Genomic DNA, 26,474 nt, shown 5'->3' with positions numbered 1-26,474 from the left:
TTGAGAATTTTTGCATCCATATTCATCAGGGATATTGGCCTGTAGTTCTCTTTTTTTACTGGGTCTCTGTCTGGTTTAGGAATCAAAGTAATACTGGCTTCATAGAATGAGTCTTGAAGTTTTCCTTCCCTTTCTATTTCTTGGAATAGCTTGAGAAGGATAGGTATTATCTCTGCTTTAAACGTCTGGTAGAACTCCCCTGGCAAGCCATCTGGTCCTGGACTCTTATTTGTTGGGAGATTTTTGATAACCGATTCAATTTCTTCGCTGGTTATGGGTCTGTTCAAGCTTTCTATTTCCTCCTGATTGAGTTTTGGAAGCGTGTGGGTGTTTAGGAATTTGTCCATTTCTTCCAGGTTGTCCAATTTGTTGGCATATAATTTTTCATAGTATTCCCTGATAATTGTTTGTATCTCTGAGGGATTGGTTGTAATAATCCCATTTTCATTCATGATTTTATCTATTTGGGTCATCTCCCTTTTCTTTTTGAGAAGCCTGGCTAGAGGTTTGTCAATTTTGTTTATTTTTTCAAAAAACCAACTCTTGGTTTCATTGATCTGCTCTACCGTTTTTTTAGATTCTATATTGTTTATTTCTGCTCTGATCTGTATTATTTCTCTTCTGCTGGGTTTGGGCTGCCTTTGCTGTTCTGCTTCTATTTCCTTTAGGTGTGGTGTTAGATTTTGTATTTGGGATTTTTCTTGTTTCTTGAGATAGGCCTGGATTGCGATGTATTTTCCTCTCAGGACTGCCTTCACTGCATCCCAAAGCATTTGGATTGTGGTATTTTCATTTTTGTTTGTTTCCATATATTTTTTAATTTCCTCTCTAATTGCCTGGTTGACCCACTCATTCTTTAGTAGGGTGTTCTTTAACCTCCATGCTTTTGGAGGTTTTCCAGACTTTTTCCTGTGGTTGATTTCAAGCTTCATAGCATTGTGGTCTGAAAGTATGCATGATATAACTTCAATTCTTGTATACTTATGAAGGGCTGTTTTGTGACCCAGTATATGATCTGTCTTGGAGAATGTTCCATGTGCACTCGAGAAGAAAGTATATTCTGTTGCTTTGGGATGCAGAGTTCTAAATATATCTGTCAAGTCCATCTGATCCAATGTGTCATTCAGGGCCCTTGTTTCTTTATTGACCATGTGTCTAGATGATCTATCCATTTCTGTAAGTGGGGTGTTAAAGTCCCCTGCAATGACCACATTCTTATCATTAAGGTTGCTTATGTTTGTGAGTAATTGTTTTATATATTTGGGGGCTCCTGTATTCGGCGCATAGACATTTATAATTGTTAGCTCTACCTGATGGATAGACCCTGTGATTATTATATAATGCCCTTCTTCATCTCTTATTACAGCCTTTAATTTAAAGTCTAGTTTGTCTGATGTAAGTATGGCTACTCCAGCTTTCTTTTGGCTTCCAGTAGCATGATAAATAGTTCTCCATCCCCTCACTCTCAATCTAAAGGTGTCCTCAGATCTAAAATGAGTCTATTGTAGACAGCAAATAGATGGGTCTTGTTTTTTTATCCATTCTGAAACCTGTGTCTTTTGGTTGGCGCATTTAATGCATTTACATTCAGTGTTATTATAGAAAGATACGGGTTTGGAGTCATTGTGATGCCTGTATGATTTATGCTTGTAGTGATGTCTCTGGTACTTTGTCTCACAGGATCCCCCTTAGGATCTCTTGTAGGGCTGGTTTAGTGGTGACAAATTCCTTCAGTTTTTGTTTGTTTGGGAAGACCTTTATCTCTCCTTCTATTCTAAATGACAGACTTGCTGGATAAAGGATTCTCGGCTGCATATTTTTCCTGTTCAGCACATTAAAGATCTCGTGCCAATCCTTTCTGGCCTGCCAAGTTTCAAAAGAGAGATCAGTCACGAGTCTTATAGGTCTCCCTTTATAAGTTAGGGCACATTTACCCCTTGCTGCTTTCAGAATTTTCTTTATCCTTGTATTTTGCCAGTTTCACTATGATATGTGGTGCAGAAGATCGATTCAAGTTACGTCTGAAGGGAGTTCTCTGTGCCTCTTGGATTTCAATGCCTTTTTCCTTCCCCAATTCAGGGAAGTTCTCAGCTATAATTTCTTCAAGTACCCCTTCAGCACCTTTCCCTCTCTCTTCCTCCTCTGGGATACCAATTATGCGTAGATTATTTCTTTTTAGTGTATCACTTAGTTCTCTAATTTTCCCCTCATACTCCTGGATTTTTTTATCTCTCTTTCTCTCAGCTTCCTCTTTTTCCATAACTTTATCTTCTAGTTCACCTATTCTCTCCTCTGCCTCTTCAATCCGAGCCGTCGTCGTTTCCATTTTGTTTTGCATTTCGTTTAAAGCGTTTTTCAGCTCCTCGTGACTGTTACTTAGTCCCTTGATCTCTGTGGCAAGAGATTCTGTGCTGTCCTCTATACTGTTTTCAAGCCCAGCGATTAATTTTATGACTATTATTCTAAATTCACTTTCTGTTATATTATTTAAATCCTTTTTGATCAGTTCATTAGCTGTTGTTATTTCCTGGAGATTCTTCTGAGGGGAATTCTTCCGTTTGGTCATTTGGGATAGTCCCTGGAGTGGTGAGGACCTGCAGGGCACTTCCCCTGTGCTGTGGTGTATAACTGGAGTTGGTGGGCAGGGCCGCAGTCAGACCTGATGTCTGCCCCCAGCCCACCGCTGGGGCCACAGTCAGACTGGTATGTGCCTTCTCGTCCCCTCTCCTAGGGGCGGGATTCACTGTGAGGTGGTGTGGCCCGTCTGGGCGACTTGCACACTGCCAGGCTTGTGGTGCTGGGGATCTGGCGTATTAGCTGGGGTGGGTAGGCAAGGTGCACGGGGGCAGGAGGGGCAGGCTTAGCTCGCTTCTCCTTAGGTGATCCACTTCAGGAGGGGCCGTGTGGCAGCGGGAGGGAGTCAGACCCGCTGCCAGAGGGTTGGCTCCGCAGAAGCACAGTGTTGGGTGTTTGCGGGGAGCAAGCAAGTTCCCTGGCAGGAACTGGTTCCCTTTGGGATTTTGGCTAAGGGATGGGCGAGAGAGATGGCGCTAGCGAGCGCCTTTGTTCCCCGCCAAACAGAGCTCTGTCGTCCGGGGGCTCAGCAACTCTCCCTCCCTTTGTCCTCCAGCCTTCCTGCTTTCCGAGCAGAGCTGTTAACTTATGACCTCCCAGACGCTAAGTCGCGCTTGCTGTCGGAACACACTCCATTAGGCCCCTCCGCTTTTGCCAGCCAGGCTCGGGGCTCTGCTTGGCCGGCGGGCTGCCCCTACGCCCGGGCTCCCTCCCTCCAGTCCGTGGAGCGCGCACCGCCTCGCCACCCTTCCTACCCTCTTCCGTGGGCCTCTCGTCTGCGCTTGGCTCCGGAGACTCCTTTCTGCTAATCCTCTGGCGGTTTTCTGGGTTATTTAGGCAGGTGTAGGTAGAATCTAAGTGATTCTACCTCGGTGAGCCCAGTGTCCTCCCACGCCGCCATCTTCCTTATTCTCCTGAAGTCTGACATTTAACCAACTGAGCCACCCAGGTGCCTCCTCCCTTACTTTACATTGATTGCTTTGCTGTTCAGATGTTGACTGTCACCTTTTCAACCCCTAATTTATGCATACACCCAGCATCGGTACTCAGCCCGTGGTCTTTACCTGGAACATTGAAGTCGATGCACATTCAAGGGTCATTCCTCCACACATAGGCTGTAAGTGTCCTTCCCACCCTCACAAGAACTTTGTATTTTGCTCTCTACTATCCTGCATCTTTTCTTCCTTCGCTCTTCGATATGAACCTCTCTTGCTCTAGTGACCCTCCACTTGAGGGAAGCCTTTCCTTGACCTCAGGCTTACCCTTAGAGGTACCCCAATCTTTTTCTTCTTTCTTCCCAGCCAAAGTGCTTTGAAGATGTGGAAGACGTGCCTCTGCACGTTCTACCACTTCCCAGTGTGCTTCAGTGTGTGGGGGGGCTCTGCCCCCTCCACTGACATTGTATAATGTGGATGAGTTCAGTGGGCACTTTGAATTCCCCATCTTTGTATCTGAACTGCAGTGTTTTTCCTCCTGAGACCTACTTTTTCCCCTCTTGTCACCCCAAATAGCCCAGTCTACTGATTTTTTTCCTGCCTCCATGCGAACTTATTTCAACTGTTGTCTTAGGGACTCCTTTTTCTACTTCCCTTTTATATTTAAAGTTTTATTTTTATTTTTATTTTTTTGTTTAATTTACATCCAAGTTAGTTAGCATGTAGTGCAATAATTTCAGGAGTAGATTCCAGTGATTTATCCCCTAATATAACATTCACTGCTCATCCCCAAAAGTGTCTTCCTTAATCCTCCTTACCCTTTTAGCCCATCCCCCACCCACAACCCCCCGCCCCCAGTGATCCTCAGTTTGTTCTCTCTATTTAAGAGTCTCTTATGTTTTGTCCCTCTCCTTGTGTTTGTATTATTTTTGCTCCCCTTGCTTTGTGTTCATCTGTTTTGTATCTTAAATTCCACATATGAGTGAAGTCATAGGATATTTGTCTTTCTTTGACTAATTTCACTTAGCATAATACACTCTGGTTCCATCCACGTTTTTACAAATGGAAAGATTTCCTTCTTTTTGATTTCCTAGTAATACTCTGTTGTGTGTGTGTGTGTGTGTGTGTGTGTGTGTGTGTGTGTGTGTGTATGTATATACACACCACATCTTCTTTATCCATTCATCTGTCGATGGATATTTGGACTCTTTCCATACTTTGGCTATTGTCAATAGTGCTGCTGTAAACCCTGGGGTGCATGTGCCCCTTTGAAACAGCACAGCTGTTTGGAAGGAATTTGGATAAATTCCTAGTAGTGCAATTGCTACGCCCTAGGTTAATTCTATTTTTAATTTTTTGAGGAACTTCCAAACTGTTATCCAGAGTGGCTGCACCAGTTTGGATTCCCACCAGCTGTGCAAAAGGGTTCCTCTGTCTCCACATCCTTGCCATCATCTGTTGTTGCCTGAGTTGTTAATGTAGCCATTCCAAGTAGTGTGAGGTGGTATCTCATTGTGGCTTTAATTTGTATTTCCCTGATGATGAGTGGTGTTGAGCCTTTTTTCCTGTGTCTGTATGTCTTCTTTGGAAAAGTGTCTATTCATGTCTTTTGCCCATTTCTTCACTGGATTATTTGTTTTTTGGGTGTTAAATGTGATGTTTTTTATAGATTTTGGATTACTAGCCCTTTATCTGAGATGTCATTTGCAAATGCCTTTTCCCATTCCGTTGGTTGCCTTTTAGTTTTGCTGTTATTTCCTTCACTGTGCGAAGCTCTTTATATTGATGAGGTCTTAGTAGTTCATTTTTGCTTTTCTTTCCCTTTCCTCCAGAGACGTGTTGAGTAAGAAGTTGCTGCGGCCGAAGTCAAAGAGGATTTTGCTTGCTTTCTCCTCTAGGATTTTGATGGCTTCCTGTCTTATGTTTAGATCTTTCATCCATTTTGAGTTTCATTTTGTATATCATATAAGAAAATGGTCCAGGTTCAGTTTTCTGTATGACGCTGTCCAGTTTCCCAACACCCTTTGCTGAAGAGACTTTTTCCACTGAATATTCTTTCCTGCTTTGTTAAGGGTTAGTTGGCCATATATTTGTGGGTCCATTTTTGTGTTGTCTATTCTGTTCCACTGATCTGAGTGTCTGTTTTTGTGCCAGTACCATACTGTCTTGATGATTACAGCTTGAAGTCTGGGATTGTGATGCCTCCAGCTTTGGTTTTCTTTTTCAGGATTGCTTTGGCTATTTGGGGTCTTTTCTGGTTCCATACAAATTCTATAATTGTTTGTTCTAGCTGTGTGAAGAATGCCGGTGTTACTTTCTTTTTGCTTTTTTTTTTTTTTTTAATTTACATCCAAATTAGTTAGTGTATAGTGCAACAATGATTTCAGGAGTAGATTCCTTAGTGCCCCTTACACATTTAGCCCCTCCCCCCTCCCACAACCCCTCCAGTAACCCTCAGTTTGTTCTGCATATTTGAGAGTCTCTCTGTTTTGTCCCCCTCCCTGTTTTTATATTATTTTTGTTTCCCTTCCGTTATGTTCATCTGGTGTTACTTTGATAGGGATTGCATTGAATATGTAGATTGCTTTGGGTAGTTTAACAATATTTGTTCTTCCAATCCATGAGCATGGAATGCTTTTCCATTTTTTTTTTTTCGTCTTCTTTAATGTCTTTCATAAGCCTTCTATAGTTTTCAGGGTACAGATTTTTCATCTCTTTGGTTAGGTTTATTCCTAGGTATTTTATGGGTTTTCGTGCAATTGTAAATGGGATCGATTCCTTGATTTCTCTTTCTGTTGCGTCATTATTGGTGTATAGAAATGCAACTGATTTCTGTGCATTGATTTTATGTCCTGCAACTTTGCTGAATTCATGGACCAGTTCTAGCAGTTTTTTGGTGGAATCTTCTGGGTTTTCCATATAGAGTATAATTTCATCTGTGAAGACTGAAAATTTGACCTCCTCCTGGCTTATTTGGATGCCTGATATTCCTTTGTGTTGTCTGATTGCTGAGGCTAAGACTTCTAATACTATGTTGAATAACAATGGTGAGAGTGGACATCCCTGTCATATTCCTGACATTAGGGGTAAAGCTCTCAGTTTTTCTACGTTCTTTTGAGGATGATATTAGCAGGGAGGGGGTCTTTCATATATGACTTTTATGATCTTGAGGTATAATCCTTCTGTCCCTATTTTCTTGAGTGTTTTATTAACAAAGGATGCTGTATTTTGTCAAATGCTTTCTTTGCATCTATTGAGAAGATCGTGTGGTTCTTGTCCTTTTATTGATGTGATGTATCACATTGATTGGTTTGCTGATGTTGAACCAGCCCTGCATCCCAGGTACAAATCCCACTTAATCATGGTGAATAATTCTTTTAATGTATTGTTAGATGTGGTTGGCTAGTATCTTGTTGAGGATTTTTGCATCCATGTTCATCAGGGAAATTGGTCTATAGTACTCCTTTTTAGTGGGGTCTTTATCTGGGTTTGGAATCATTACATGCAAGGTTTTAAACCAAATTTCTATGCTGAAGCCTTCTTCTTCTTCTTTTTTTTTTTTTTTTTTTTTTTTAACCTTTAGCCAAGATATTTTTTGAGTCTCACACTTTGAATGTTATGAAAACTCGCCCTCCCTTGAGCTCTACGCTTCCCTGGTCTTTTCCCCAAGTACCTCTGAACCTATCACTCCTGCTACCCTCCACCATCCTGATGCCCATGTCAGACGCCTGCATGGCATTTAGGGCACTATTGCCTTCCTCAGCTATCACCCACTTCACCATCATATCCTGTGGATTCTTCCTCCAAAATAGATCTGTACCCCCTCCTGTTCTGACCGTCTCCAAATCAAGAGCCCCTTATTATGTTCAGCTAGGTTACTATGATAGCCTTCTAATAATTTTCCCTCCTTTAAATATTGCTCACCTTAAATCTGTTTACCAAACAGCGGCTCAGATGATCTCTTAAAATTTTACATTAAATTGTTTTGTTTGTGGCTTAAAATCTGTGACTTACCATTTGACAGAAAAGCAAATCCCAATTCTTCAGCATTTCTGTTAGTCCCTGAATGATATAGCCCTGCTTCCCTCTCTGAACTCCTTTTATGTCATTGTCCTCAGTCATATGTGAGTGAGCTAAACTCTCCTCCTTTATATTTCTCTGAAAGTCTTCTCCCTGCCCCTAACATCATAGCCCTTTACATTGTTGTTCTTTTTGCCTTCCTCCATAGTCTTAAATGAAACATTTCTCTAGAATCACAGGAAATGTCATTTCTCACAGGAATTTCCCCCTGACTGCTCACAGTACAAACTAGAACCCACTCATGATATTGTCTCCGAGGGACTAATACTATATTGATTTACAGAATGAATCATAATATATTGTAATATAGTAAGAGGCTCTATAAGAATAGTTAAAATCCCCCAGACTCTGTGTCACAGTGCTAATCTAATCCTGTCTCTTATTTGCTTTGTGACAATGCGCAAGTTATTTAACCTCCCAGTACCTAAGTTTCCTCATGAATAGTAATAATACATAACTTGTAGGATATTTGCAAAGAGAAAAAGATTAATATTTCTAGAATAAATGCAGCACAAGGCAGACATCATATATGTGCTTACATGTATGTATATGTTTGTGCATAATTTACTAAATGTCTGAAGGCATAAAACCATCACCTGCCATAATTTTTGACCTATGACAGCCTGATAGTAAACATTTGCTTATTGAATTAATGAAATGTACAGTGCACCTTATAATTAAGCTTCAATGATTTCCAGAGGAAAAAAAGGAATGATGTTTTACATTTATAAAAGTACGTGATCAGTTACAAAGTTTATATTTTGGTTTGTGATCCACCTGTTAAAATTATTTAATTATATGTTTTTAAGAATATCTCCAGCATTTCATCTGGCCAGACCCCTACCTTCTAGAAAATATGTTTTTATTATTAACTTCATTTTGCAGATGTGACTCTAGGCCCCAAGAGCCCAAGTGGCTCATACAAATAGCAGAGTTGATCAACGGTAGGATGATCCCACTGACCTCAGTGCCCTGGATCTCACTGCATTACTTCTCTTGTTCTTATGTTCTTTTGGAAATGCCCAGTGAACTATGTGAACACGTTTTGTGGGGTTGGTGATACTACTTTGGTGATGATTGTTAGATTTTCACTTTTGGACAGGTATCAAAGTTTACATTCTCTCCTCCTGTAGCATCCTTGTGGTTCAGGGACTCATCACTTAGAGCAAAACCTGTCTTCCAGGACCTGCTTGCCCTTAGCCTTGCCTTCATGATTCCATGACATTCGGTATATAAGCTGTGGAGTGATGGTTCTGAAAGGCCACCCATTGTTCCTAATTCTTTCATATTACTTTCCTCCATTAAACCTGGTAGAAAAACTGCTAATCCTCTATTCCTGTCGTTAAGTGTAATATTTTCCCGCCTAGCTTTTCCTTATGAGAGGCAAGCAAATGGTTAGTTTCTCCTTGAACCTGCTCCATATCATTTCTGGATTCTGAATACATTTCATTGTTTGTTGTTGTTGGGTTTTTTTCCTCCCTCTAAATGCTCGGATATTTGAGAGCTGAAAGGGATCTTACATAATTAAAGTCCCAAATTCATGATCAGAGAAGCTAAGCTTCATGAAGGTGAGTGACAGGCTCAGGGTTACAGTAGGAGGGAGGCTTAGATGAAAATTGCTATTTGATCCTCAGTGTACTTCAGTTACCAGTTTACTCATTTTCCTTTATGAAAGAAAAAGCACAACAGGATTGGGACATAGAAGTCACAAATGCAACTAAAATTGTGTGATTGATTTTCATGTTCATTTGTGTATTTACTTTTGTGTCTTTCACAGTTTAACAGCAATGCCCAGGATGTGAGCTGTTTTCAGCACCTTGTCCAAGCCAACGTAAGAAATAAGAAAGTGCTGAAAGATGCAGTGAATAACATCACAGCAAAAGGAATCACAGACTATAAGAAAGGCTTTAGTTTTGCTTTCGAACAGCTGCTTAATGTAAGTATCCATACCATCCCCTTTTCTCTTTTATTACTGAATCATAGCATATGAATTTCAGTAGGCTGGTAGTTACTACTACCAGTAACTATCAGTTACATAACTGTTGTTTTTCTTTTATTTAAAAAGCAGATGTGTCCAGGCAGTAGAAATCTTTGAACTACTTTTATTTTTAAATCCCGAACTCAAAGGCATACACCGTGTAGACATTCTTTTCCTTTTAGATCTTCTCTTCCATCATCTCTTTGAACTCTCTTTCCAAAAGAAACATTCATACGGTAATTATTTAATTTTGCATAAGCACTTCAAACTTAGTTGGCATATTTAGAATATCATTTCTTTTTTCTTATTTCAGTTGCTGCCATATTTATGTGGAAACTTGTGTTTTTCAGTCATCCAGTGGTTGGTAGAAATGTTTTAGTTTCAAACATCTATTTGGTTCTTAAAGTTGTTACTTAATGTCCACAAAGGTCCAAATGGCAGACATTAAGGGGAATAGGATATAAGTCCCAGAGCAGGAATTTCTTCCTCAGTGAAGATCTCTCCCTCACCAGATCACCCATCCACGTCTCCAGTTAGACTCTCAGACTACGGCATGCTTGCTGCCTGCCCCATACCATAGCACATACCTCACGCTGTGGACTAGTGTTTTCAAGTGGCCATGTTGTCTGTCATTTTGAGCTCTTCTAGAGCAGGAGTCATCATTCAGGTTTTTATCTCTCATGAGGCACTATTATCACAATGGTTGAGAGTGTGAACCTAACCTTTCTATACCTTGGTTTCCTCACTTACACCATGGCATGTACAGCAGAGAGGGCCGTAGACAGGATTGTCCACAGAACCCAACACATAGCAAACCTCATGTGAGTGTGGGTTGTTGCCTTGGTATTGGAGTCATGGTCATTATTACTATAGTTAATGACTAGCACGTGTCTGGTACAGAGTCAGCTCATCATTCAAACCATATTTGCTGAGTCACCGAATAGGCCTTTAAATGCAGTCTTGTCTGCAAGTCGGACTTGGTTGTTCCCTAAGTAAGGCTTCTAAAATAGTTTTCAAGATGTCTGATTGGTTGCCTCATTCATTTGTTCATTCAGCCAATATTTACTGTGTGCCTCACAATTTCCTGTCACATTACTATTGCTAGAATAGCAGAAGTAAACAAGGCTGTCTGATCTCAAGAAGGTCCAGCATGACATGGTAAATCATCATTCCTAGTACAATGCGTTAGTGCTGTTATAGGGCATTCACAGTGTATTTATTTGAACATTACTGAGGCGGAGTTCGACTTACCCAAAGGAGGTCAGGAAAGTGGGGCATTTCCTTGAAAACAGGATTTTGAAGAATGAGTAGAATTTAGGTAGGTACACGAGAGAGGGAAAATCACTTCAGAGAAAAAGAACAACATGGTCAAAGCCACAGTCGTATAAGACAGCATGGCACATTGGAAAAATGGCAGGTGGTTTGGCATGGCTGGGACATAGCAATGCGGGAGCTGCAAGGGAAATAAAAAGGCCATGGGGTATCAGTTAATGAGGTGTTTAGGAGCAAATGAAAAGTTTATAATATGAGAATGACATGGTCTAACGAGTGCTCTAAGTTTAGCTGTTATAGAAATCCTGGTGTTGGAGTAAAGGCAAAAAAAATGTTAAGGAGGATGATGTGGTGATAATCAGATAGTTCTCTGGACTAGAATGCTAGGTGGCCGGTAACATAGGAATCTAAGTAGAGGTATGTGAGGGTAGTAATAGCTCCATTTCAGACATATCGAGTTAGCGGTGGTGATATTTATTAGATAGCATTAGATCAGCAAGTAAGGAGACAGAAAAGCCAAGTAGTTCAGTGTTGTAGTTCCCAGGGGAGTTACATTTGGTAAAATGCATATGCTTATGAAATGATGTATGTTGGCTCATAGAAGGATGAAAACTCAGAACTTTGAAATTCAAATGTAATTGACCATTAGATTAAGATGTATTCTTTCTGTAGTAAAGAAATACAGGTTTGTGGAGTTTTTTCAAAGAAGTTCTTTTTCTTTTGAGTCAACCAAGTTGGTGGCATCTTAATTGCTCTTCTTGGTATTGTTAATTTGCCTCACTTCGTTCCCTCCTATTCAGGTTTCAGTTGTGAAATGATAAGGAGTCTCAAGCCTAATGTACTATTTCAGAGCCAGTCTCAGTAGAGAGGCCACATTAACTCCCAGATTCATTACTAGTTGCTGATAAAATATGATTTAACTCCTATTGGCCTCTCGTACTGCCTCTACAATTGTAAATTGTTTTTAATCTGTTCTCAGTTATTCCTGAAGCCAGTCTCATCTGGTCTGCTTTCCACGTGTCCCTTACGTATTACAGTTCTTCATTTTAAAGTAATTTTCCCACATGTCATGCCTTGCCTTATTCAGAGTTGAAGGGTATTTTGTTACCTCTTCCAAATACTTCTAGTCGTCTTATTGCACAATGTCATTCTCTGTTTTTTGTTTGTCATTACAAGGTCTATTATTAAGATCCCTAAAGCAAGTATCGAATAGAATTAAACGTATCATTTATCCCACAGTACGCCTTAAATTAAGATTTGAATTAGTCCTCGGTTGCATTTCAGAAAATATTACAAATATACGGAGATGCATTTTTCAAAAAAAAAAAAAGTATAAGTATGATAGATTCTGGGCTGTATACTGGCCTCACAGAATACAAGGATAAGCAAGAAGATACATAATATAATTTGTTATGAAATAACAAAATAAGTTACCAACTGTACTGTCATTTTATTGAAATAGTGGAGTTCTTTCCTTTTCTTAATTTGTTACAAATCGGTAACATATAATTGTTATGATTGCGTGATTCTTTAGATAGTTGCACTTCCTTTGACTAGTTGCTGACTTTGCTGGACCACGTGTCTACTAAGGAGGCTCCTCCTGGGGAAAAATCTTGTTGAAAGCAAAACATTTCTTCATTCTGCCTTTTTTGTATGTCCTAATATCTCTCTCTCTTGGGAAACATTACTATTCTAATTACACAAATGATCAGCACGACCCAATGTCCTTACCCACCCTCGTATTTGTGTTGAGTAATAACAATACCAACATTACTTCCAAAATTGAAACCAAGTCCTAAGGAAGAATCTTGAATCACTTTATGAAACAGTCTTTTAGGTACGTGTTATTTTGCCCATCTCATATATGTAGATAAAATGAAATCATCAAATAAATTAATTCTAGTTAAGGGATTTTCATCACCTTTCACAAAAGCATTTTGATGATAAAATATGAAACTTTTTGATAAGTCCAATTTTCAGATGGCTTTCTTTAAAGAACTATGCTTGAATATGACAAATTATATTAGTCAGTATTTGAGTTTTCATAATACTTGGTTTAAAGCTTTAACTGCCAGTGTTCTAATGGCCTAGTCAATGGGATGCCATTATATGAAATGGGATCTTTTCATCAGTAGAGCATAATATTATCTTGATTAACTTTTACAACAGGAAATGAGATTTATCTTCTTTGAAAAGTGAGATATGTTTTGTTTTTTTTTTTTTTAAGAAACCTAAATACTACAAGAGAATGAATGATTTCTTTCAAAAATAGTAATCATTTTAAGGCCAGGGCTGTGATGGCCTTTATGTTACTCAAAGTCTCATGTGGCTGTTGAGACTTGAAATGCGGCTGGTTTGAATTGAAATGCATTATAAACATAAAATACACACCAGAATTTGAAGAGTTACTGTGAAAGAAAAAAAAAATGTATATTATCTCAATAATTTCCATATGGATTACATGTTCAATTGATAATATTTTGGGGGTGACTAGGTTAAATAAAATATATTAGTAGAATTAATTTCAGATATTTTTCAGACATTCTTTAGTGTGGCTTTTAAAATTTTTAAATGACAAATTTGGCTTGCATTATACCTCCATTCAGCAGTACTGAGCTGGAGGCTTGACATTTTCAGAGAAGCTGAGCGTTCGTAAAGTAGTGAAATCTTTTATTCTCAACACTTGTGCAAACACATTTCACAACAGTAGGAGCTTGAGATGATGATTTCAGACCTCAGAGAGCTCCAGCTTTCTAAATTAGTTCTTCATCTTAGTGGCCCTTTGGTGCTAATCACTGTTTTCCTCTGTCTGACTCTTTGGGGACCTGAAGGTTTAAGGGAGGATTTATCTTTGGAATTGAGTCTTTCAGGATTCGAATATGTGTGGCAGATTGAGAGAGGATAGGAGGATATTCTGGGATTAGGTATCAGCCTTTACAAAGATACAAAAGAGTGCTGGGTGTTAGGGATCAACTAGAAGTTTGCAGTTTTGGGCGGTAAAGTGAATAAAATACGGTGAAGGAAGAGGACAGGGAGCAAAAATGTTTGTCAGTGGATTGAAAATACATGTGGAAGGGTATGCACATTTTTCATTAATACCACTTATATGTTTCTGGTACAATTACAGAGGCATAAAACTGACATAACCATTCATTTAAAATCCATTTATTAATCAACCACTGAGAGGTTATTACATGCCAGGCTCTTCACGATCAGACAAGACAAAACTTCATGCCCTTACAGCACTTAACATTCAATCATGGGAAGCCAACAAAATGCAAACAAATAAAATACATACTGTATACATAAAACAATGTAAAATGCTATGAAGAAAAATACAACCTGGTAGAAAGAGTACAATTTAAAGCCATTTTCAGCAAATTCTTCACTGATAGGTGACACTTGATCAAAGACCGAAAGGAAGTGAGACCCATGGATATCTGGGGGGTGAGGAGAGTCCCTTGTAGAGATGGGTCTGGCCTGACCCGAGAACTGGTTCTTTAGAGTATACTTACTGAACAGATACTATACCCTTCCTTGCAGTCTGTTCGTGCTCTTTCCTTATTGCTTCATATTCCTTACCTTTTTGTGTGTGAATGATACACATTTTTTAAATTTTATTTACAGTATAATGTTTCTAGAGCCAATTGCAATAAGATTATCATGTTGTTCACGGATGGAGGAGAAGAGAGAGCCCAGGAGATATTTGCCAAATACAACAAAGATAAAAAAGTGAGTGATTTTCTAGTATTTTCTTTCATTTTGGTATCAATGTACGTGGTTTTTAAAGAGATGTGAGGGAGGGTCACTAAGAGGGGAAATGAGCATGCTGATTATAAAGTCATACGGATCATGGATTATAAACCACTGACACAGTTACAGAATTATTCAGCATAATACTTTTTATGTGATCCTTAATTACCTTCTATCTAATTTATTAATAAAATAATTTGGACCTATAAAATCCTATCTGTTTCTTATGTATAAATTCTGTATGAGAAAATGTTATAGGAAGAGAGTAACCAGAAGAGAATGGAAAAATAGGAACAGTTTAAGCTTTTCTAGGAAAACTTTGTGATCATTTAATTATTATAGTAATACTAAAACTTCCTACATATGTCTAAAAATTATCTTCATAGACGTTGTTCTGTAGATTTCCAAATGAAGCAATTTATAACAGCAAAAATTGCACCCTTATTTGAAAATCATTTTTATTTTGTCAACTTTCAAAGTAAAACAGCCAGGGGCGCCTGGGTGGCTCAGTTGGTTGAGTGTCTGACCAGCTCAGATCATGATCTTGCGGTCTGTGAGTTCAAGCACCGTGTCGGGCTCTGTGCAGACAGCTCAGAGCCTGGAGCCTACTTCCAATTCTGTGTCTCCCTCTCTCTCTCTGCCCCTCCCCCACTCATGTTCTGTCTCTCTCTGTCAAAAATAAATAAACATTAAAAAAAAAAAAAAAGTAAAACAGCCAGTTATTTTATCAGCAAAATGGGTTTATTCAGGAATAGCAGAAGAATTCCAGCTCAGGACATGTAAGCTATGGCAAGCGGTAGGCAAGTATCCATATCAAAGAAGAGGAACTCTGCAGGGAAAAAAAAAGAGAGAGTTGCAAACCACTGCTTGAGCCAAAACCCACTGGAGGAAAGCCAGCGTTCAGGGTGGTGATGGTTTCTCCTTGGCTGAGTTGAGATATTTTGTTATTGGCTGAGCTCATTCCTGGGCAAAGAGAAATTCTTTCTCCTGCTGGAGTGGGAAAGTAGGCTGTTTTTGTTGCAAATGCAAAGTACTTCTTCTTATTGGAATCTGCGCCTGATGAGGGGTGTTAGGGCCTGAGACCTCCCCCTTCCCCTTCTGGCTTCCCAACACCATTTTCGAGGAAGTTTCCTTTATTCAGTTTTACACACTCAATAGAATATATTAGACAAATTCTTTAATATGCATAGTATTTTTAAAGTATGCTATTTCCATAAGGAATGAGGAATGTGAAGACAGGAATTTTGAGGTTGTAATATATTTGTTTCAGTGATTATGTAACTGCAGAAAAAAGTATTGTTGGGAGACCTATTTCGAACGTTCATCCATGTACCTAAACCTGCTGATACTGCAGAGGATATCAACTGTAACTATCTTTCTAGCAATCCTACCATCAGCTTATTTCAACTTTCTGACTGACTCTTCACATTTGATAAGAGAATGATTCTTAATTCGGTTTTCTAAAATGCTAAGGATCCATTAGGAACGTAATGATAAATCATAAGCTGTTTCTTGTGTTTCAAGAATTCCAACAGATATTACACATTGATCCAGAAGAACTCTCTATTGAAGAAAATGCCAATTCGCTTTGGTTTTAGTTGCTGTTTTCACCATTTGGAGACGTGTAGTTCATCATGAGCTCTAGTAGATTGTTTTATATGTATTTTAGGAATTAAAAGGAGAGAGGGAAAAGATGCATTCATATATTTAGATAGTTTTGCAGACACATTACTGTGAATAATTGGGTACAGTATTGACGAAATTTTTTAGAATACTTTGAATACTCCTAGGTGCTTTTTAGCCTATATGTGATTGCACTATGATCGAAGAATTGAAAACATACACACACGTAAAACATCAAATTCACTACAAATCTTTTTAATACTCAACTCTTTGAATACTTACATATACTGTAATTATGTTATGACATAAGTTTCATCCATAGGTTGAGGTTTTTTTCTCTTTTTTTCCCTAAGGACCTAGTGATTTTAATTGTATAGAGAAACCATTTCTTTTGAAAAAGTTAATAAATTGAACCATTGACCGAATACTTTCAGATGATAACTTGATGTTATAAATAGTTCTTTCCAAAAAAGTATCAGAATGAAAAGAAATGGGAAGATCCAGGTGCATTAATCTAAGATATAATGTATATTTAATTACCTTACTTACTAACTTCTCATTTTTCAAAATTCAGGGCAATCATCACCCCCTAGAGGATGTCCCTGACACCCCCCTCCCCTTCAGGTTTGTTTGGATGCTTGTGCTCTGATCCCAAAGCACACTGTATGGGATCCTACATGTCCCTTACACTGTACTCTCCCCATGGGAGCTCTCCTTGGTCCCCTCTCTGGATTACTAGATCCCACAAGACTGGGCCTGTGTTTTGTTTACCTCTGAACTCTAGGTATCCAGCAGCGAGTTCAGATTTGGAGATAGTTTTTAATGCATGACAGTAAATAAATTGAGACTATCTAACAAAAGTTGGAAGCAGGATTTCTATTATAGGAGAAATATGTAATTATGAAAATAACTTGGGGCAAGGAATTTTCAGCTTATTTAAATGTTCTAAATAATTCTAACATTACCATATTTTAAAGAACTCAAATAAAACAAATGTAATCAAAATTCAACTGTATCTCAAAATTCTAGTAGTTAATCTTACTTTTCATCATTTGGAAGTGACCTTTTGGCACCTTAAATTTAGTCAGGATTTTAAGAATATGATTTTACGATAGAAGTATATAAGTACAAGCCCCACCATTTATATCACTGTTTTTAAACGGATACAAGTTTAGATAAATCATCTTTTATTTTATTAATGTATCATCCAAACCTACCACCGGGAATCTCACTTACTTCTGGATATTTTTCTTCTTTTAAAATGGAAGGATTCTTGGGGCACCCTGGTGGCTCAGTCGGTTAAGCGACCGACTTCAACTCATGTCATGATCTCACAATTGGTGAGTTCGAGCCCCATGTCTGGCTCTGTGCTGACAGCTCGGAGCTGGAGCCTGCTTCAGACTCTGTGTCTCCCTCTCCTCCTTGGGCTCTGTCTCTCTCTGTCTCTCAAAAATAAATAAACGTTAAAAAAAAATTAAAAATAAAATAAAATGGAAGAATTCTTAATGTGGCAATGTATTTTACATATTATGTCAGAATTTGTCACAGACAAATCTTGATTTTAAGGAGTATATATTTTAACAAATTTAAATTAATAAAAAATGTATAAAAAGAGAAGTAATTTTCATCTACATTTGTAATTTTTTTCTCCTTGAAAACTGTATTTGCATCCAGGATTAACACAATAACATGTCTTGAAGGCATAGCATAAACGTTTTTTTTCCCTTGTTTTAATACAAGAGGATTTATGTCATCAGGAAAGCAATAGTTTTTATCCTCTACTATCACAAATTGTTTAATTGAATAAATGAAGAATTTACTGGTTTAAAGCCATTTTTCCTTCTATGCATCCTAAAAAAGTCCAGTCTAAATATTAATATCTTGAAACACTGCTTCTCATCCCCTTCACCTTTTATAGGAACTAAACTTTTAAACAAAGCATTTTGTGACATAGTAAACCACATGATAAACGATTCATATCACATTCACTTTTGTGAAACTAATGAATCCAGTCTTATGCAACAGTCTCTCTGTTTGCTCACATACTGACTCCCGTGCTTTATGGACACACACTTTTCTTAAGGGCACACACTTGTATTAATGCCAAAGCAACTTTGAAAATTAATGCTTAGTTTCTGCAATATTTAATTGTTATTTTTACCTCACATAAACATTAAGATGTTCTTGGAATTAGATACTTGATTGTTTCTGTGATTCTAATTTCAGTGGCTGTAGCAAAGTTTTTGTGATAAGCACACTTATACATATATGCTTACCTACATACACAGATATATCCATACAAATTTATGCGTATTTAATTTTTTTTAATTTTTATTTATTTTTGAGACAGAAACAGAGCATGAGTGGAGAAGGGGTAAAGAGAGGGGGAGACACAGAATCCGAAGCAGGCTCCAGGCTCCGAGCTGTCAGCACAGAGCCCAATGCAGGGCCCGAACCCACCAAATGTGAGATCATGACCTGAGCCAAAGTCAGACGCTTAACCCACTGAGCCACCCAGGCGCCCCTATATCTATTTTTGAAAACATTTTAATGTTTATTTACTTCAGAGAGAGAGAGAGAGAGAGAGAGAGAGAGAGAGAGAGAGAGAGAGACACAGAATCTGAAGCAGGTTCCAGGCTCCAAGCTGTCAGTACAGCTTGTGGGGCTTAAACTCACAAACCGTGAGATCATGACCTGAGCTGAAGCTGGATGCCTACTGACTGAGCCACCCAGGCACCCCTATATCTATTTTAAAATGGGCATCCCCTCTGTCCATTGTATCTCCAGTAACAAGAGACCATGTGTGATACTTTGGCATGAGCTTTCTAATATAAAATTGTATGAATAAAAGCCAGCTGGTGGTTGAGAAGTAAACGAGGGGTGAGAAAAGAGAAATCTGAATATAAAACATTTTTTTCTAAAATATTTGCAAATATCACAGGGGAATTAAGACCATCAACTCAAGGTCATAGTTTAGATACACACACAGGTATGGGTGTGTGTGTGTGTATCTCCATACTTTGTTTTTAAAGATGGAAGAGCTAATTCATTATTCTGTGTTACAGGTTAATAAAGAGACATACAGGGAAAGCTTATAGATACAAAACAGAAAAATAATTGACAGAGATCCTTGAAAGAGGAGGGACAGATAGATGCAGATCATAGCTTCCTGAACTGAACAAGTAGTAATTACGTTTATGGCAAAATTGCTGTCTTGTCCTTCTTACGAACTCTACCTTGAAGTGTAATGGCTTCCCGCATTTTCTCATGTGGGAAAACTTTATTAAACAAAAAAAATCATCTGTTGGTATTTGCATGTTCCATATCAATTAACAGTGAATAGATGATAGCAGATGATCACTTTTAAGTCAGACCTTTGAGTGTATTTTTCTTTGGTCAAGACATCATTTTGTATAGTTAATTGCTTTTGCTAAGGGCATATGTGTGCATAGAGTATGTATATATACCCACCAAAAGTAGTGTATATATATATATATATATATATATATATATATATATATATATATACGCACTTTATATATGACTTCAAATGGCTGTGAATGAATTTGAGGATCCCTTTCTAACTTCTCCTTCTTATTCACAATTCCCTACCTCCCACCCACCCACCCACCCACTCAGTATGAGAGAGTCACAGCCCACAGATACTGATATGGAAGATAATTAATTGTCTACCTTTGTCATGGAAGGGTGTACATGACCCAGGATGTTCAGTGTTTTTGCCATAAGCAAAAATCCCATAAACATCTTTGCCACAAGGATTTTCTTTGCAATTATTTTCACCTCATAACTAAATGGCCGTAAGGCAATTTTGCCATAAGAGATAAAAAAAAATAATTGATTGGTAGTTTGGTTTGACAGTTCTGTTTTTTCAAACTGGTTGAAAGTTAAATTTCTTTCTCCTTCAATGCATTATTGTGTGTATTTCTGTATTATACTGTATAATTCTGTATAATTGTGATTATTCTATGTATTTCTGTATTACATAACTGTTAGCCCTCACAGTGGTATATACTGTGACACAGAGTTGTAAACCCACATTTCCTATAGAACTTTGGAATGTCTATCAGTGGATATGTGCCAGTATGCCAAGAAGAAACAACAGTGTAGAAGGCTTTCACAGCACACACAAAAAATGCAAACTGAGTGACAATTATGCATCCTAGTATTTGGAAACTGATACCTCTCTTAACAAAGGAAGAGATTTTAACAAACAAAGGAGGAAAAAAAAAGTATTATGCCGAGGGAAGAGACAAATGAACAAGCAAAAAAACCAAAACAAGTATAACACAATGAATCAATGACTTTGAAGACCAGTGTTTAGGTTAACCCACGAAATAAGAGCAGTGAATTTTGCAGTATCGCTCTGAATCCACATTATACGTTTGGAACGAATTCAAATATTTTGTATTACACAAAATAAATTCCTTTACATCTTGTTACTCATTTTCCATCTTTCGTTGTGTCTTTTTAAATGAATGACCCTCTTTTATATTTCATGATTTTATCTTTTACGGTGAAATTGCCTTAAAGCCAATATTTACACCGCAAAATGTTTGCAGTGAAATTGTTTGCAGTAAAGATGTTTATAGTGACAGGATCTAGAACCCTGTATTACCAATCCCATACCTGCATAATTGATATTTGTTACATAATCTATTACTCAGAATTTCCCTAGCCATGTTATTTTTCGAATGGCCAGTGTGCAAAAATAAAGTTTGATAGATGTAGTAAAATGTTTTCAGTACTCTTAAAAATTCTCTATTTGATTATAACTTTATTTTAAAAGGCGTCCTTTAAAACAAAGTTCCCTTGTGTTTTCAAAAAATATCAACATTACCAAGTCATAAAGTTGGATGAGCTTTAACAGAAAACTCTGAAACTACTCTTTGAATTCTGCTTCCCCCCCCCCCCCCACCCCAAGCCTCTTGCTTGGCATAAACGTGGCTGCTGAATGCTTCATTTACATTCATTTTTCACCCAGATGACATTAGAAATCATTCAGAGCAACCCAGGTAAGTGTGATGAGGTGCATCCGGAGAGCTGATGAATGAGGCTGCAGATATACAGCACAGTTTAATGAGGCCAAAAGGTTTAAGAATTAGAACAAAACGTTTGGATTCTTTGGAAGTGTATTACTCTTGGGAATTAATCTACCTGATTATAGATAGGTACGGCTTTAAAACTGAGTCCATGTTAATCTCTTCACACAGCTGTTCCATATTAAAATGCATTCACGTTACGATCTTTACCTGCAGCAGTCCCGTTCCTTAGGGTTCACCCGCGTGTACGACACTTCCTTAAAAATGGTGCCAAAACTAAAATGAACTCTATCACAGAATCCAAACAAATGAATAAAGGAAAGTGAAACCAGACACAGAGTTGAAAGATAATTCCCAGGCCTAGCAAAATTAAAGATACTTGATTTTCTGTAGAATGGCAAAAAGATTGGTTAACAGTACACGCTTAAGATTGTCTAGCCAGTTAGAAAATAGTCCTCTGATGCCTAGCTTGCTTCTCAGAATTAATCAAAAAATGTAAAAGCATCAAAAATTTATAATGTGAAAATTTCAAAATAACCAGTAAATTGAATAAGAACAAATGGAAAATATGATGCATGGATTTCAAAATAAAGTGTCGCTAAAATTATAACGGTGTGACAGATGCATTGTTACTTTTTTTAGTTATTTAAAAAATGATTAGCAAAGTCTTTCCTATTTGTCAGATCCATAGTAGAAAGAAATAATCTGTAGCCCACTAAAATCTAAACCAAGTTACAAATTATGGAATCTGGGTATGTGTTTTATATAGTAACAGTGAAAATTGTCAATTAATTTTTCAACAGATGGTAAGGAAAGTGATTTGTTGCCTTCTCTACTGTCTTTGCCTGCCTTCTCCATCGGGCAAGAATAAAGTCTTTGGAAGCAGTGTTTAAATATATGCGGCGCTCAGATTTGTAAAACATTATAATACCGGGTAACAAATGCACTGCTTCTAAAAAGCTTCATTTTAGACATTTTGCCACTTGCAGCAGTTACTAAGAGCTTTTCAGCTTTAGAATAGAAAATATGCCTTTGTTCAAAAAAAACCAAATGTGTTATTTATGCTGGAGTTACTGTAGAGTTGATAACAGGAATTACCAGTAACATTGGCCTCTCAGCAGAGAGATTATCCATGTCAAAGTCATGTTGTGTGTGTGTGTGTGTGTGTGTGTGTGTATGTCTTTCTGTCTTCCTCTCTGACAGATTTATTTACACTTGTTTCTCTTAGTATAAAATTAATGTTGATACTTTATTCCCTGAACTAAGGAAAATATTATCAGACACATTCTCTTCAGGTGTGAGTAATACTACTACCAAACATTTTACAGAATCCTTACTATCTAAAATCTAGTGAAAAGTGGAAGTTGAGTATTACATGAAGCACACAGTATATAAGAAGACATACAGAAAATGTAAAGAAAATACACTTGAATTAATCTCTGGATAGAATTGTATCACCGAGAATCAGGATGGCCTTTTGTTTGTGTTAAATCCATGGACCTAAAGAGGCACGCCCTTCTGCTTTTTCTGAAGCTGCTTTCTTCTCAGATTAAGCATTCCAGTTACCATAGATATCTGCTCAGTCTTCCTAGAGCATAGAGCACTCCCTTTCCCACATACCCCTTTATCATTCTGTGTTCAGCATCATCTTTCCTCTGTTTTCATTCTCTCAGGTTACCATTTTTGATTAATTATTTATCTGCTCTCTTATTTTGAACTTCCCTCTATGAAGGAACTTGTTCTAAAAAATAACACAGAACAACTTTAAAAAGAAAAACAGGGGTGGCCCAGGTGACTCAGTCTGTTGAGCGTCCGATTCTTAGTTTTGGCTCAGGTCATAATCCAACGCTTGTGGGATTGAGCCCCTTGTCAGGCTCTTCACTGGGCAGATTCTCTCTCAGATTCTCTTTCTCAGATTGAGATTCTCTCTCTGTGCCCTCTGTCCCTCCCTCCACTGTGTCTGTCTGTCTGTCTGTCTCTCTCTCAAATAAAATTAAAAAAAAGAAAAGAAAGAAAAGCAAAATGCAATAGTCCTGTAGGTTTTATATATATTATCTTAAAGAACCGAACAGATATTCCTGTCACATCTTACATGTGGATGCATAACATAGATACATGCCTTGGGATTATGTTGGTATTTTACCTTTATTGATGACAATTACAATAAATCATCTTAACATCACATTATGAGGTAAGCTTGAAGCTCTATGAATTAGGGGTTTTGTTGATTTGTAAATGTACTTTTGAATCCTTTGAGGGTAGCACAGTGCTTGATGCATAGTAGTTGCTAAATGTTTACTGATATGGCAGACATACCTGTAAATACACAATCTGCTCCTAAGGTAAACTATACAAAAATAAAAAAAATGTAAGAACAATGCAATAACTTTGTTCTTCTTTTAAAAGATAATCATTTAGGGGCACCTAGGTGGCTCAGTCAGTTAAGAGGCCGACTCCTGATTTTGGCTCACGTAATGTTCTCACAGTTAGTGGGACCCAGCCTGCCATCTGGCTCTGCACTATTAGTGCAGAGACTGCTTGGGATTCTCTCTCTTCCCCTGTCTCTCTGCCCCTTCCTTGCTCATGCGCTCTCTCTCTCCCTCTCTCAAAGATAAGTAAAATAAACTTAAAGATTAAAAAAAATTAAAGATAATCATCTCATTAATATTTACTTCCATGTAATTCAAATATGGAGCAGAATTAATGTTCCACTCTTGCGTGTATCATCTTATAAGTAGGGAGGTTTAAGTTTATATAAAATATGATTGTATTGATGGCATCTTTCCATACACTCTAATAAGTCTGACACACAGTTTTTCATGAGTGTTCTCATTATCAGTGTCAATGAAGTATTTGGCCTTACCCAAGCATGTCTGAACTAAATCAGTCTATCACTTATTTTCCAACCTCCCAGCTGATGATAGTCTTGGCCAAGCTACAGATTGCTTGGAAATGCAGTGTACCCATCACTTATTCTTCCTTTATCATGAACTATAAATGTATGCACAGGGTAGGAGAACTAGAAATTGCTTCTTTATTACCTGATAACGTGAGGGTGATTCATTGTAATCATTCTTAATAATTTTTAAGTACCAACGTAATCCCAAGGCGTGTATCTATGTCATTATGCATGCAACATGGAGGACATGGGAGAGATAAATCCGCTTGGTTCTTTGAGCAGCCGACTTCGGCTCAAGTCACGATGTCACGGCTCGTGGGTTCAAGCCTCACGTCAGGCTCTGTGCTGACAGCTCGGAGCCTGGAGCCTGCTTCATATTCTGGGTCTCCCTCTCTCTCTCTCTGCCCTCTCCTGCTCACGCTGTCTCTCTCTGTCTCTCAAAAATAAATAAAATAAACATTAAAAAAATTTAAAAAAAAGATCATGACTGCAAAACCTATATGACGAATGCATTTTGTTTTCCTCTTTAAAGTGGTTTGATGTTATTTGCTTGCACAAATTCAACAGTCCTTGACTAAATTCTTGCCTTTGTCAGATGACTGGAACTTTCCTATACACATATCTCATGGACACAGTGGCATTTAGACAATATTGGCGTCTTGTCTTTAATTTATCGCTAAATGTAATAAAGCAAGCCAAAGTTGCTCCTCTAGAAAGGTGTCATTTTGAATGATTTTGAGTTCTTTTTGAGGCATGGAATGCTGTTGTGTTACTGATGGAAAACGTTGCCCATGAAATACTGATAATTTGACTCTAGAAGTTGTAATTCTCTTCATCATCATCATCCTCTTCGTTACCATAGTTCATATTGATTGATCTTATAATTTTCCATGTACCATAAGAGCTTTATATGTATCCTTTCATTTACAATGGGAATAATCATAGGATAAAAATATTTTTATTGCCATTACCATCATCCCCATTTTGGAGATCCGAAAACCAAAATGTGAGAAGTTAAATAACTTGTTGAAAGTCATACAGCTACTAAGTGGCAGAGTTAAGAATTTAAATGATCTGTAATCCAAATTTCATAACGTCTCGCAGACTGCACGTAGCTGGTCATCTGTCTCTTTTTCCCGGGCCGCCTTGTGGCTGTGCCAATCATCATTTGCCCACCCAAGAGCCTTCTGTGTAGTCGGACTTGACCACTAAGGGACATGCTTTTCACAGCGTTAAGAGGTTAAGATGGATTAAACTAAGCCATCAAAACTCTGCAGGCTGCAAGTAGCTTTCAGATCATTGGGCTTTATAAAATAAATTAAGTGTGAAAGGTGAATTTGGACACTTTTATTTATTTCATAATGCTATAAAACTAGGGATGTGGGTTATTCGAAGGCTCCAGATTCTGGTACACTTGTGAATTATGGAAACCGCTGTAGAAATTTATCCTAAAATATTCAGTCCAATCTAGTGTTTTTATAGGCTTAATGCCAAAAACTTTAGTACACACAGTAAATTAATAAAACCCATTTCTGACATCATTTTTCTAACATGTTTCGATAGCTGAAGTTTTTATTTTAGTTTTATTGGCCTCTTTTCTTCATAGTCTCATTTCCATTATTCCTTGGAGATTTGCCTATTGTAAATTAAACTTGAACTCTGGGTAACTGATAATTGTTGAGGTGACAGTTTCCAGTAACTGGGTTCTGCTGGGAAACAAGAAATTCCTATGGCTTTTTAAAATAGGTTGACCCTGTGGCTTTGGAAAAATCTTAATTGAAGACAAGTATTTTAGTCTTCAACAAACAAAACAAAACAAAACAAAACAAAACAGATTAGCAGAAGTTCAAAATTGTAGGATAAAGTTATAAAACAGTGGTGTATTATAAGAAACAAATTAATAATATATTTTATTTTTTAAAATAATATCAAACTTAATAATATTAAAATAATATATTTTAAATATATTCCAAATTTGTTGTTAATTAAAAGTTTTCTCTGGTCAACTGGGCCAGGCTTGACATTCAACATTAGACTGTTGGAATTACAGTAATCTGTTAAGAGAAAAATTGGTTTTTAAAGGAACTGAAGGCAAAATTATATACCTGACGTTTTTGAATGTGCTTATGTAACTAATCATGAGACAAAACTGAGGAGAAAGTTTTCATTCCCTAAGAATAATAGAGTACATAAAAGGTACGTGTATTAAGTATACTTTATTCTGCCTTAAAAAGTTTGCTGACATTCACTGAACAAGTCTGCATAACATAAAATAAAAAGATTAGGGATTTAACATGATA

General features: G+C 37.6%; 1 protein-coding gene across 7 annotated transcripts in view; it reads left to right on the top strand.

The window, feature by feature from the left end:
• The window catches only part of CACNA2D1 (calcium voltage-gated channel auxiliary subunit alpha2delta 1), a 498,274-nt gene that overhangs the window by 396,264 nt on the left and 75,536 nt on the right, over positions 1–26,474 (top strand). For all 7 annotated transcript variants that reach the window (XM_053897405.1, XM_053897403.1, XM_053897402.1 and 4 more), the window contains exons 11-12: positions 9,367–9,525; positions 14,467–14,571. In XM_053897405.1, coding sequence (XP_053753380.1) covers positions 9,367–9,525; positions 14,467–14,571 — 264 coding nt within the window. The remainder of the gene's footprint in view (positions 1–9,366; positions 9,526–14,466; positions 14,572–26,474) is intronic.

This window comes from Panthera pardus, unplaced genomic scaffold (assembly GCF_024362965.1).
Source record: "Panthera pardus isolate Hobbes unplaced genomic scaffold, ASM2436296v1 HiC_scaffold_8, whole genome shotgun sequence".
Lineage (NCBI taxonomy): Eukaryota > Metazoa > Chordata > Mammalia > Carnivora > Felidae > Panthera > Panthera pardus.
Note: the sequence above shows the minus strand (reverse complement) of the source record. Positions and strands in the feature narration are given on the sequence as shown.